This window comes from Triturus cristatus, chromosome 7, assembly GCF_964204655.1.
Source record: "Triturus cristatus chromosome 7, aTriCri1.1, whole genome shotgun sequence".
NCBI lineage: Eukaryota > Metazoa > Chordata > Amphibia > Caudata > Salamandridae > Triturus > Triturus cristatus.
This window is the reverse complement of record NC_140590.1, coordinates 143939547-143954227: the sequence shown is the minus strand read 5'-3', so window position 1 is coordinate 143954227 and position 14681 is coordinate 143939547. Positions and strand designations below refer to the sequence as shown.

Below are 14681 nucleotides of genomic sequence, written 5' to 3'. Positions count from 1 at the left end.
GTGGATGGCAGGTCATTGTCAAACAATCAATGGAGTGGGGTTGATGGGACTAAGCCATCAGATCAGGTGGTCCTCCTAGACAATTTTGAGTTACCGTCAGAGGAGGATTTTAATACAGTAGCCTTAGGTGTCTCCTCAGGCTCGCCTTTGGACCCCCTTCCTCCTGAAATTTGGAAAGAGCTTGGACCCGAACTCTTCCCATTACTCCGTCAGTTGGGTGGTCATTCCTTAAGTAGTTGATCGGTACCATTCTGCTGGAAACAAGCGATAATAACACCAGTCTTGAAGAAACCAACCCTTGATCGTACATGCCCTAAGAGTTAAAGGCCCATTTCTCTCTTACCGTATCCAGTGAAGATCATAGAGCGCCTGGTGAGCAGGGTACTCTCACAGTTTCTGGAGGCTAATAACAAGCTGGAGGATGCGCAATTTGGTTTCCGCCCAGCACATGGCACAGAGACTGCCTTGGTAACCTTTTTGGATGACCTTCGAATGCGTGCAGACAGGGGACAATCAACTATACTGATCTTACTGGACCTGTCTGCCGCTTTCGATACGGTTAACCATGCAGTCCTTCTATCAAGGTTGGAGGAAAGGGGGGTGGTGGATGTGGCCCTGAGATGGTTTCAATCATATTTGGCTAACCAACGGCAGGCAGTGGCTCCCCTTCCTATCAATCAGATTTTGTTGACATTGGGCATGGAGTACCCCAAGGGTCTGCGATCAGCCCAACATTATTCAACGCTTATATGAGTCCGCTAATAGCTATTATCAAGGCGCATCATGTTAGTCTTGTGAATTATGCTGACGACACTTAGCTTATTCTATCACTGGAAGGGGATCATGCTGTCTCTTTAGGAAATGTTCATGCCTGTATGCAAGAAATGGTACATTGGCTGAGAAATAACTCTTTGCAAGTTAATAGCGATAAAACGGAGATTTTACACTGTGCGGCAGGTAAAGTGCCTTCCGTGCTTCCAATTGGCTTTTGGCCTATCCCCACAGTACCTTTGGCACCCGCCGAGACGGTCCGAAACCTAGGGGTCAGCTTTAATGATAAGCTGAATCTTGAGATTCATGTAAACAAGATTGTGGGGAGTAGTTTTTCCCTCATCAGAGTACTTCGGAAGACTCTTCCAATGTTACCAATCCAGGCAAGAGCTCTAGTGCTAAGGAGTGTTATTCTGAGCTGCCTGGATTACTGCAACGCTTTGCTACAGGAGTCTCCTAGGTAGCTGATTGGGAGACTCCATTGTTCAGATCGCGGCAGCAAAGCTTGCTTTATTGAGACCACGACGGTCATCAGCATCTCAGGCCTTGGCGGAGCTGCACTGGCTCCCTGTATTACAGAGGATACAATTCAAGTCACTCTGTATTGTTTTCAAGGCGCTGCACGGGCTTGGGCCTAAACCACTGCAGAGCAAATTTGGTTGGTAAGCCCCTACCCGTAGTCTCCGTTCTTCTTCAGCCAACCTAGTAAAAATATCGAGGATCAAAAGAGTAAAATCGGGGGGAAGAGCCTTCAGTATTGCAGTGGCACGGTTATGGAATGGTCTTCCTATTGAACTGAGACAGGTGCAGGACCTGTTGCTGTTTCATAAGAAAATAAAAACTTGGCTCTTCCCTAGAGTACAAGCATTTTAAATACTGTCTGATGCTTCTGCAGCACATATGGCGGTAGTGTACATGTATCTTAGCGCCAGGGTGCCCGTAGGGTTACAGTGCGCTTTACAAGTTTGAAAAACATAAACATATAAATGTTCTAGGGACAACACCTACCGTACTACCATTGTCCCATTACCAGAACACAGATTCCCTGAACCTAGTCGTTCTGCACAATTCAACACAGCACATTCAACAGCTTGGAGTCGATCTGTAAGACTACACATAGGGATGTAATAAGGTCTATCAGTGCTTGCACTGAAGTCGCTAATGAAGAAGAGTGCAGGGAGTCCAGGGAATCTGGTGAGACAGAGGGCTTCAATTTGCTCAGTTCGCTATAGGGCTTAGAGCTTTGGCCCTGTTTTAGCACAGATCCCCTTCTTGTAACCTTCATTTTCCCTTCACCTGATGTCGTATGGACCTTAGCAGGGTGTATTTTGGAAATTTTTGGTCGATTAGATGGGGGGATGGGATTCGAAGTGCCTGGTGAAGTGAGGGTAAAGAGTTGGTCAGACTCTCTTTTTTCTGCATTATCTGAACTTGTGGGCTGCAAATCCGGCAGCTGGTCCACATCTGAGGAAGATGTATGTGTGTTAGGAGGTTCAATGCCACTCTCAGTACAAGTAGTTAGGGTTTCCTCAACACTTAATATTTGCTTCTCATTAGCCCCCATTGCCCATGTTATAAAGTTCATGATGGACTGTCGTGATTTTGGAGGTGATTTTACTAGGGCAGAACTTGGTTATTTCCTTTTCCCCATGACCCAAAATAACGCCACAAAATAAATCCAGAACTACATGTGCAAACGTTAAAGTAACAACAAATGAAGTGAGCAAAGATTACAGTACCATAGCCGGAGGAGTCATTGCAGGACAGAAGATGGAAGAATTAAAATTGTTGCCAGAACATGCAGTCCCCTCCTGCAGCTGACATTCTCTATGCGCGTCCGGGCATGTGAAAGACTCGTTGGCACCTCCTGGTGCATTGGTTTCTGGGGGCGGAAGTTCCCCAGGACCTGTGGCAGGCTGTCAGGTGCAGGCAGTGCAATGTTCAGTAGCTTTTGAGAACTAAACAATACAGTGATATCTCTGGCCATAGATATTACGTGGAAATCGCAATGTTTTTGTGGTAAATCGTTAATGCATGTGCCAACAGGAATGCTATGTTTGGCTGGACACCACCTGAACAGAAAGTTACGACAACCATTTTATTGATCGGGAACGGTTCCCAGGGTTGGAAATTTGTGTCAAAGCTAACATAAGGGGTCAGGGTGGGGATACTCTGACCCCATGTTTGAGAAATGGGGATTTTACTGACACAAGTTATGTGCCCATAATTATATTTTTTAATCATGCATGATATTTGCAACAACGACGCGACCTCTAGCGTGGCCCCCATGCACCATTGCAGAGACATCACGACTATTGCGGCGACCTCACGAATATAGGTGACAAATATGTACGCACTCACAAACTCACTCAGTAATACACCCATTCGCATACCTACTCACACACTTGTACATCTAGTCACAAATCCACTCGACATACCATGCACCCACTCACATACCCTTTCAGGTACTCATGTGCCCACTTACAGACTCACTCGGAGAGTGACGCACCCATGTACAGACCCACACTTAGACTTACTGGCCTATTTAGAGACCTACTCATAGATTTATGTGCACAGTCTCTATCTACTTACAGACTTTTACACCCTCTCAGAGACCTACCTGGGCACTGATGCACCCATTCACAGACCCACTCAGATACCCATGCACTCACTTACAGACTCACTTGGAAAGTCACTCACCCATGCACAGACCCACTGACATACTCATACACCCACTCATAGATGTACTCAGATACTCATACACCCACTTACACACCCATACAGTCACTCACACTCAGTAACAGACCCTCTGAGAGATGTTTGCACTCAGTCATTTACTCGTACACTGAGAGACTCACACACCCACTCACTGACTCACTTAAGAAATAAACACACCCACTTACTCACCCACTCAAAGAATCACGCATCCACTCACAGACCCAACCAGACTTATGCTCTCACTCACAGACCCATTGAGACACTCTTACACCCACTAACAGATTCACTCAGACACACATACATCCACTCTCAGAGCCACTCACACACTCACACCCCTACAGGCAATCACACACCCACTCACAGCACCACTCACAGACTAATGCACTCAGTCACTGATGCACTCAGACACTCATGCACCTACTCCCAGTCCCAGTCAGTGACCCATGCACCCACTCACAGAACCACTCAGACACTCACGCTCCAGTCATAGACCCACTGAGAAACTCATGCACACACTCACTCACTCACTCAGACACCCACTTAGACACTCGTGTATCCACTCACAGATCCAGTCAGAAAGTCATATACTTACTTACAGTTGCACAAAGGCACTCCTGCACCTACTCACAGATTGACTGACACACATGCAACCAATCACAGACCAATTGAGCCATTGCTGCACTCACTCATAAATGCACTGAGACAGTCATGCAGTTTGTTACAGAACCATTGACAGACTGATACACCATCTCAGAGATCCACTCAAATACTTATAGAGTGAATAAGATACTTACTGGTATAGTGATGCATGCAGTCACAGATTCCTCTGAAAGAGCTATACACTGTGTTATAGAGATATTAAGGGAGTTATACATGCTATTATAGAGTCATTTAGATAGTAATATGTTTAGTGTGTTGCTTATAATCCATTTTGTAGTTATAAGTTTCAAATGTGATGGTGGCTGAAAATCACACAAAACAACAAAGGTTACAGGGACGTTATAGTTAGGCTGACATTTCACTCATACAAAACCAGAGAAACTCATCAGTTAAAGTTAGCTGAGCTAACTATAACTCGTTCCCCCACAATGCACTGCTTATGACCTCACATATAACATCACTCATGACATGGTCAGTGACATTAACAAACCAGAAGCAACATTTAATTGATTAGTGTTAGTCAACCGCAAGTTAAAATACTATCAAGAAAAAACGCTAAGAGACACTATGATGTGAACATCCACCTAAATTGTCCCGCCATGGTTATCGACTTACTATAACTCAACACGGGCTAACTATCAAGTAAGCAAGTGTATATTTGTGGTGGTCAATGTCATGATCCTTAATTTTATATCTCAACCATAATATTCTTTAACATAGGTATTTACATTTTTGCAGTCATATCTATATATAGTTCCTCACTGCTTTGACCCTGTTTTTCTCGTGCTCTGTTCTAGATGGATTTCACAGGAAGCGATCTCACACTGGCCTATGGACTTGCATTTCCCTGGCAGCGGTGGTGGCAGTATCCATTGCAGTGGCTGTGCGTGCGTGGCGATATATCAAGTGCGTCCTCATGCACATTTTTATCCTGTGTATACCTCTGAAATAGCACCCCCATGCACACCAGAAAGAGAGGTTTCCTTTGCTTCACAACCGAGCACTTACCCACCAGAAAAGTAAATCAGTTTGTAAATGTTTACCCATGAGAGGCAGCAGTGTACACAATATGTTCAACTTGAAACATTAACCATTCTAAAATGATTTGGCAAAAGACCTTTCAGTGTAAGAACTGCAATTTTATAAATGAATGCATGAATTTTTGTTATCTATTGCACCACATGTAACTAAACAAATCATCAATGAATCTATGAAGTTAGAATCATTTTAAAGTATATTTTTTTTTAAACGCGGTCAACAGTTACACACAGCTAAAAAGCAGAGATTTACCATTTCCCCATTAGTGCTAGCTTTTTTTTTTCAGTTTTATATAGCACAAACTAGGGTCGGACTGGGACAGAAAATATGCCTGGGCACCAAAATAAAAGTAATCCAAATGAGTGAATTAAATAGCTAAAAAGTGGCCCATGTTTGCAAATTGGGTCAGTTTTGACCGTGTACAGACTCTATGCCTCAATTACGGTATTTTGGCGCAGGGCAGTGCAGCTCCGCTGCCAAGTGTCAAAAGAAAAGGGCAGGAATTCGCTGTATCTACAAGATATGTTGTTTTACTGTCCTTTTCTTCAGCGCTGGTCAGCCACATCATAGGGTTAATGATGTGAGCTGAAAAGCAGCACTTCTACAGCGTTTAACTGGGTTAGTATTAAATGTGGGTATTCCGCATGCATCATTTTCCTCACTAACAGGGGAACCACATCCCAAGTCCATCGGTTCATATGTCGTGTTGAAATCGCTGACAATAATAAGAAAGTTGCATGTGTCGAGGGTGGTCCTATAGAGGCTTAGATCACTTATAATCTGAGTCTTACCCCATCCTCCCGCTACCCGATTCTAAACATATTAGAATGAAATAGGAGCGGGCGTCGGTCCTGGTGATAGATATGCCAAGGATGTTGTGTGAATTAAAAGGCAACATGGAAATGTTGACATCAAGGCCAATTTAACCCAAATAGGTAGGCCATCTGATGGACGGCCCCTCCCTGCAGGGTCCGCAGGTTTGTGGTATCATTATGTTATATAACCAGCTCTGTGCTGAGGATCACCCGACCAGGGTTCCTGCAAGAGAAGCAGGTCTAATTAATCTATAGAAATCCCCCAATTCAGATCCCCTAATTTGAACTTGATGACCGCTATATTTCAAGACAGGATATTAATAAGGGGCCAGTTTTAAAGGAGGGCTCGATTTTTATAACCAGGAGTGCAATATCACTAACTGGCACACATTTCCTGTTCAGGAGAGGGATCCCTATCAATAATTTCTGGGCCCTGGGAGTCGGTGTCCTGTCAATCTACCATAGAGATGCCCAGAACATCTGACTGGTTACAGGGTGCCACCATTCATCTAACTGCTAGGTTGCAGGAGGCGGAGATATCTCTCCCCCCCCCCCCCCTAAAATAATTGGAAGGTCACAGACAGGAGTTGAGTTGAGATCTAATCAATGAATTAGGTGAATGGTCTTTATGAATGCTTAAATGAATTGAGCCTTTCACAAGGGATTTCTTTCGCCTTTATCTCCAGCCTAACATGATCAAAACGCCCTACTGGCTGGGAGGGATCAGAAAAGCGTTTCGCGTGCGGGATCTCTGGTTGAATGACAGAGCGGTAGTCACAGACTGACGGTATATGATGAAAGTATTTGTTTATAAGGGCGTCTCCATCTTCAAACACTTTTTCAGATAGTGAAGGGACTTTACCATATATAACAGAGGTGGTTTGTCTTGCGGTTAGACCATTACTGGTTTGAGTTTAGACCCATCTCGTCCCCCCTTCAGGTCTGAACCATATTGAGGTCTACTGACCCCTCTTTTATGTATAGGGGGTGCAGGGTCGTACGAGAGAACCGGATACATCTACCCAGAAACAGCCCGGTAGAAGATGTATCTTTAGCGGGGGTGGGGTAGGGCGAAGTGCACTCTGTTTCAAAACAGTAACAGTAACAGTAAAAACAGTAAGTGAGCATTTGTTCGATCATGTAATGGAGTGTAGGCACATCAAGCAACCCTTTGGGTGGTGTTAATAGTGTGGGGGTGGCTTGACAAGGGCTCTAAGCTCCCCAACCTCTGTGGTCAGTAGAGTGATCTCATATCTCATGGCCGCCACCTCTGCCTGCAGAATTTGCACCAAGCTAACTGCATCCCAGAGCCTGATTCACGCCCGGATTGTGTCTCATAGGAGCTGCATTATGGAGGGCTGTGTGCGAGAGGGACAGAGACAATGTCTCAGTTGGTTTTGGAGGGCCTTCTAATGGGCCAGAGCTTGAGTGGGGCTCGGAAGAGACAAAAATCTGTTTACAGAAGTAATCAAAGGAGAAAGTGGCAGAGGGAAAGCTACAATGACAACAGATGCAGGTTGCGGTGAGGTAATAATTGAGGGGCATATTATCAAGCAAGGCGATAACATTATTGCCGCTTTAGCAGCAGAAAACTGCCGCTAAAATGACGATAATGGGCTTGATAATATGCACTTGAGAATTCCAATTGAAGCCCATGTTAAATGTGAAGGACATCTAACCTGAGCTTCAGTTTGAATTCCATAGAGCATATTATCGAGCCCATTATCGCCGTTTTAGCGGCAGTTTCCTGCCGCTAAAGCGGCGATAATTTTATCACCTGGCTTGATAATATGCCCCCAGGTGTCAGATCTCGCTATGTCTGAAACAGTGACGGGGCTTGAGCTTGGTTGAGCCAATGGAATCCGAGTTGGATTAGCCTTCCCTTTCTTCAATCAGATAGATGGTACTTTCTTTGGTGCTTGGCTCGATTGAGAATTACAGGCATCACCTCCCCCCAGAAGATTTTCAACTTCTCCTATTAGATTATCCATGTCCTATCATATTCATATTCGTTGTGTAATCAGGGCGCGGGATCGTAGAAGATTTATGGTTTTTGACCCTTTTCCCTGGAGGGTGTTGGTTGCTTTGCCCTTCTCCATATTAAGCAGCCTTGGCCACTCACTCACAGCCCAATGGCATAAGAAGTCCACGGAAACGCTGGAAAAAGATTAAGGTTTCACAAACATGGACCAAGGGTACGAAAACGGGAGACATTTTGGTCTTAGAAAAGACTAGCTAACAACGTCAGTATAAGGCCGTGCAGTCACGATCATAACCCCAGAATTTGACAGAGGAGCTAGCAGTGGGCAGAAACATAGGGGTAGATCTACAAGCCCCCTGCGCCACCATATTTACAAGGAGAGGAAAAGCCACCCTGGTGGCGTAGCGAGGCGCAACGAGGAGAAATGTTTTCATTTCTCCTTGTTTTTTCCTCTTTCAATGCGTGCTGCTTTCTACAGCACACATTGAAAGAGGAAAATGCCCGTAGTGGTTGTTTTTGTGCAGGAAGGTGCCCCTTACTGCACAAAAACAATCTCCCCATGACGCAGGCATCCTTGCACCATGGTGCCTGCGCCAGCGTTTGGCTGCAGTTTGTGCACCAGCGCAGGGGGAAGCACAAAGATGCATCATATTCTTGTAAATATGTTGCATCCCTGTGCTTCGGAAGTGCCGCAGCGTGGCGTAGCCAAAGGGCTTGCGGTCTCACACTGTGGCACTTCCTCGTAGATCTGCCCCAAAGGGCCTTATTTATGAGGCCTTAAGACATTTTTGCGCTTCTGTTGCGTCACTTTTTGCGACGTATCGGCGGTGTAAAACATGCCTCCTGTTGCGCCATATTTACAAAGTGAGGCTTCTAAGCAGATGCGTCACTTTGTAAACCCCTGAGCTACATTATACCTCCGTGAGGTATAATGTTTACAGGGTGGGCATTCCCACGTAAGTAAGCCTCGTAGAAGTGACGCAGTGAAATCTACGAGATTTCACTGCGCCAGTTCTAGGGTGCAAATGTGTCAATATCTTACGCCTGCCTCACAGCAGGCGTAAGACTGACGCAGGGCCTTTCACATGGGGCATTCCACATGTGAAAGCACACATTGCTGGAGTTGTGTCACTTTAGTGACACGCTCCAGCAATGCCTCTCTTTTGCGCCTACAGATACGTCAGAAATACTGTCTTATCTGTAACTCCTTACGGCATGATACGTCATACAGTAAATATGACGCATCCCTCATGTCGCAAGGAGGGCACACTGAGAAGTGACGATGCATCACTTCTCATAAATGAGGCCCAAAATGTCTTACCCTAGGGAGCCAGATCTTCGGGGCAAAAAAAACCAAGGGGTGGTGGCCCTGCCCTGTCTCAAGCGGAACAACCCTCAACAGCCACAAAGCTGGCAATACAAGTGAGGATGGGCCTTGTGCAGATAAATGAAACTACCTAAGAAGTTAGAGGTTGGCTTTTGCCTTCGGACAACCCGGTAGCTATGGCTTTTCTCAGGGTTTTCCTCACCTCTCTCCCTGGCCCTCTCCCGGTTTGTGGCGCTTGCGGGGGGCACAAGCACATCAGTATAAAGCACCTAGATTTCGGCGAGCAAGGGAAACATATGATGTGGGACCGCAGGAGATTTATCTATGTGTTACGACCTATACACGCCTGTTTTATCCTTTGATCAGATGCTACTGGTGTCAACCAGGGACAAGAAAATGTCTTTGCATGATAACATACTTGATTCAAACAAGAAAGTATTATTTGGAATGCCAATAAATGCCAATAATTATCTACTTGTAAAAAGAAACGCAATAACTTACGTTTCTGCTCCATGCAGCCCCTGTAGATTTGAGATCAAGATCCGAATTCGCTTATTTTAGCCTTAAAAATTCCTTGCTGATTTGCCCCATAAAAATGCACTTCAATACATATAAAAATCAATTGTTTCAATACATACTGCACAATATTCCAATAGTTGCCTTGTTTGCATAACACAGTTCCTGCCATCTAAGGCATACCCATGCATTGAATTACTCTTAATTGGACTCTGTCGAAATGTGCAGAGCTGCCCAGGCAGACTGACAGGCCATCGGGCCTCTGGTTGACTCAAATGAGGACAAGTGAGCTGCAGCCAGTCCTAGTGGCCTGGTCCCAGCTCACTTGTCCACTTTCCAGACAACAGATGTTTGCCTACTCCCTTCCTCCACATCACTGGAGGGTCTTTGCAATCCATTATTTTCACATTCATTAACTAATAACTAATGGGAGTTTTTTCTGCTGCTCTGCTTGTTGGCATTCCTAGAGTGTTGTCCATATCCACCACAAATTCCTTGAAACAAAATAACTTACCGATTCAGGTCTCATCGGAATATTTGGAATCTTGAAAACCCTGTACACTTGAGAATGGTTAGATCACTTGTATTCATTTTATTTCACATTGTGTTTTTATTGAGGAACAAGAAGAAGGGTGACACTGCCGGTCCCACAGAAGTGCAGCAGGAGTCCAGGCATGATGGGGTGAGTGCAGAAACATTTTGCATGTGTACACATTCCTTTTGTATGAGAGGCCTACTGTCCACCACAGCAACCTACGAGCTGACCCTCTGCCAGTTTAGCTAAAGCTGCCTTTGTCTAAAGCTGTCTGACCCTGTGAACCAAGCCTGAACTGTGGTTACACCCTGGAAGGATGGTGAATAGGAAACTAGCCTACTTCTTCCCTGTCTCCAGGGGTGATCATAAAGTGCTTTGCTTTTGCCACAAGGAGGTCTATGTGGCCTCTCCCACAAACTACATGCCACAGCTTTTCTTCAGGTGTCATCCCCACAGACTACTGCATTCTTCAATCTGTTACCTGGATTCTCTTCCAAGGTATTTCAAAGCCCGCCACAGAGGATGTGCGACTGATCAGGCCTGGAATAGCTTTTTTTTGGCAATCTTTTCAGAGCCGATTTTACTCAGGTTCCGCAAAGCTCTGAATACACACCTTTTTCAATAATCTTTGTGAAGTACTGGGTTTTTAAGACCCAGCGGTGCAGGGGAACACACCCTAAGACTTCGGGTTCTTCCTGTTTCAGACCCACAGAAACACAGAGTCTTCTAGGTGAAGTCAAAGATCGGTTTATTGGCTGCAGACCAATTACAGGTGTCCGAGAAGTACAACACAATGTATGTTCTCAGGAGACTGCTTAAAATTACAGAAACGGGCTTCTCCTTAAATACAAAATATCATGCTTCAGGCACACATTCCTTGTTTTACGATATGGTCGTTTTACATGTATCCATTACAAACGAAAAGGCAGAGTCATGATGACCATCCCACATTCCAGTTAAGCCAGCCCACAATTATTTACCCAGCGAGGCTCAGATCCCACATCAGATATCAACAGGCCCCAATAAACGCGGGCATCTCCTGTTTGTAAAACAAGCCCTAAAACAGGAAGAGTCAGGTGTGAAAGAGATTAGCCGGAGGCTTGTGTGGGATGAAAAGGCTTTATGGTGTGTCAAACCCTGATGCTAATCACAGGTGGCCGTAGGACGGGGAGCTCGTGGGACCGGACTGACCTGGGGCGGTGGAGCCAAGCTGCACAGGTCACAGAGAAGTCAAATGGAAGGCACATGTGTTTTAAAGGCCCGTACTTGTTCGTAATGTGTAGCCTATGTGAGGGCAACCATAAGATGGCCACCGCTCTAAGATGGAACCCACGAAGTGAAGTGTAACATCGTATACATAGTGCATTTATCGATAAAACGTTATGCAATGCACTTGTACATACCGCATTGACCATTCGCGGTTCGCTAATACCGGGATAGACAGGGGTAGGGCCCTGCCTCCTACGCGGTCCCAAATTTTAAAGTACCACATTTGTGCATGGTCAATTTACAGTTTATAGCGCCAGGACACCCAATAGTTTTTACATGGAATACACAACCTATAATCAAATCAATCTAATATTAGTGCAGTGTCACCAGCCAGGGGTGTAAGGAATCCACCCTACCCCAAGTATGGCTTTCTCTTGATACTCTGTGGGTATAATCTTAATTGCTTGCATTATGGCACATGTCACCCCTGCTACACCACAGCTTTCCCCTTTCTCACCACCCTATAACATTTCCAAATTGCTATGCTCAGGAAGCTTAGCTACAACCCTGCTAACCTTTGGGGCACATATTCCCTTTTCCATTTACAGTGCTCCCCAGGTCCCCTGGGACTAGGTTTGTTCTACTGAAATCCCTCAAAACATATCAATTCTGCAGAACAAAACCAGTATACAAATTTGACACATATATCACATATATTATACTTAAAACTTATTGGACAACACAAAACATGGTAAGTGCAACAAATCCTACCTTTTTGTTACAAAAAAACCCTGAGCAAGCTCAAGTCCCAAATTTGGGAAAAAAGTGAACAATTAAAGTTAAAATTGAAAAAGGAAAAAAGAAGAAAGCCCAAGTTGGTTTAAAATTTCTTTCAGAAAAATCATTTTCTCAACAATTTTGGTCTGGACAGTGACCAAACAGTGTACTATTTAGGGTATCCAAAATGACTTCAACAATCTTTTCACAAAATATCTTTACAAAGTTGAAAAATGAGGGTTAGCCTGATGGTGTACTTTCACACACCTTTCTCTTACCTCAAAGCCAACGAACTCCCCCTCCACCTCCGACGAAGCCCGACACTGCACCAATTCAAGAAAGAACCTCAAGATCTGGCTCTTTGAATGACCCAACAGAGCTGCTCACAACCCCCTCCCTCACCGGCTTCAGCCCCTTGAGACCCTCACAGGTGAGTATTCCACTCTACAAAACCTTGATTGATTGATTGATTGATCAACTTTGCTGCCATGCACCCAACCATTTAGCGTCCCGTTCTACATCCTTTGGTTCTCCCTCACCCTAATGAGGTACATTTCTGGGGTGAGTCCAAACTTGGTGACGAGGATGATTTTCATTGGGATGTCTTTCATCTGGACCCCACCTCTAGTGTAGGCAAACTATCCCTCCCCATTGGAGGCATGTGTTTCCAGAGTGATGCTCCCCACAAACACTTCTTAGACAATGAGTAACTTAAGGAGAACCACAGAGGCAGAAAAACACATGTCTATGTCATTCCTGTATCACATAGTTGGGCACCAGATCTTTGGGTATGCAAACTTTCTTGTCCTCTTCAAACACAGTGGTAGCTGCCACCGTGATCACTGGTCTCTGCTTGTCTGGCTTTCACATCCAGCTGTCTGAGACTCCTTTTATGAGCCAATGACTCTAAAGCTAGTCTCTCCTCCATCTTGAGTTTGACCATTTGCAACTGAAACTCTCTCTATGCCTTCCTGTCTGCCAGATACTCTGGCGACTGGGCTTGCGAAGATGCATTGCCTCCCTCTCTGACAGGAAGATTCATCTCAGGAGAGGAGTCATCCCCTTTCTCTGAATCTCAGGGCTGGTATCCTGGACCTGCTCCTGCTTAGTGCCCTTTGAGATTTGCAGTCCCCTTTCCATACAGAACTGTTTGAACTCAACCACGGTGCAACTTTTCAGGTTGGCCAGCTCCAATTCCATTACTGCAGGTATGTCCACAGACAGTTAGGTAGCAAAGAGAGTAGATTTGGAAAAAGCAAAAGAGACAATCTAGGGGAATTTAAGGAAAATCACATTAGAATCAAATAATTTATATGGGATTTTAGTGGAACATAAAATCACTGTATAACACTGCACAAACCGTAGTCCAAATCCCCACTACTGAACACCAATGTGGAATTTGTGTTAGTGGTTGAGGGGTGTGAAACCCTTCTCACGCAGAAACCACAATTCCTGTCACTGTGGGGTCACAAGCAAACCCCATATTAACCCTTGCTTAACCCTTTGGTAGCTTGGCACAAAACAGGCTTAACTGAGAGGCAAGATATAAAGAACGTGTGCAGCAAGTCAAACAGTAATGAAGTAAAAACACATTACGATGGGCGTGGCTAACAGCGGAGAGCTCCGTGACCGGGGGAGCCTTCCTGATCAATCCGATCAGTTATCCTGTATTAACACGGTCCAAACAAGGCACAACCAAATTCGGAAATTCTGCGGATCCGATCGTGCCGCCCTGGAGATCTGAGGGATTGACGGCTGCTGACTTGTGAGGCGCGGCAAACTGGGGCCTACAAGACACACTGAAGCCGGGGCCTCACGTGATCTACTGCCTTACTGCCGCAAAGAGACTGGCAGTTCGGTGTGGACTGTTACCATGAGGCACAGGGTCAAGACTGATTTGCATATGGCTATGTCTGAACTGGGGTCGTGTGGTGAGCAAAATAACGATGGATTAAACCCAGATCTGTGATTGAGGGTCAATGTTTGACAATGTTCATCATTCCATCCATCATCTTTTTGTGTTGCATTTTCACCCTAAGTGGGAAGGGTATGCCCAGACGTGGGTCCCGTGCTCACTACACCACTGGAGTCAAGCTATCCTGGCTGATGACGGCTGATAGCCAGAAACCGGTCCTAGGATGCTTGATTCTGGTCCAGGGACGACATGGCTTGGCAGTTCGGGCTGGACTGTTCCCATGAGGCACAGGGTCAAGACTGATTTGCATATGGCCATGTCTGAACTGGGGTGGTGTGGTGAGCAAAATAACGATGGATTAAACCCAGATCTGTGACTGGGGGTGAGTGTTTTGCCATTGTGCAACATTCGGTCCATCA

At 45.3% G+C, this 14681-nt stretch overlaps 1 protein-coding gene across 1 annotated transcript in view; it reads left to right on the top strand.

The window, feature by feature from the left end:
• Window positions 1-14681, top strand: part of LOC146809061 (B-cell receptor CD22-like) — a 656591-nt gene that overhangs the window by 602132 nt on the left and 39778 nt on the right. Inside the window, exons 6-7 of the mRNA XM_085615863.1 lie at window positions 4947-5055; window positions 10445-10508. Of these exons, the coding sequence (XP_085471989.1) occupies window positions 4947-5055; window positions 10445-10508 (173 nt within the window). The remainder of the gene's footprint in view (window positions 1-4946; window positions 5056-10444; window positions 10509-14681) is intronic.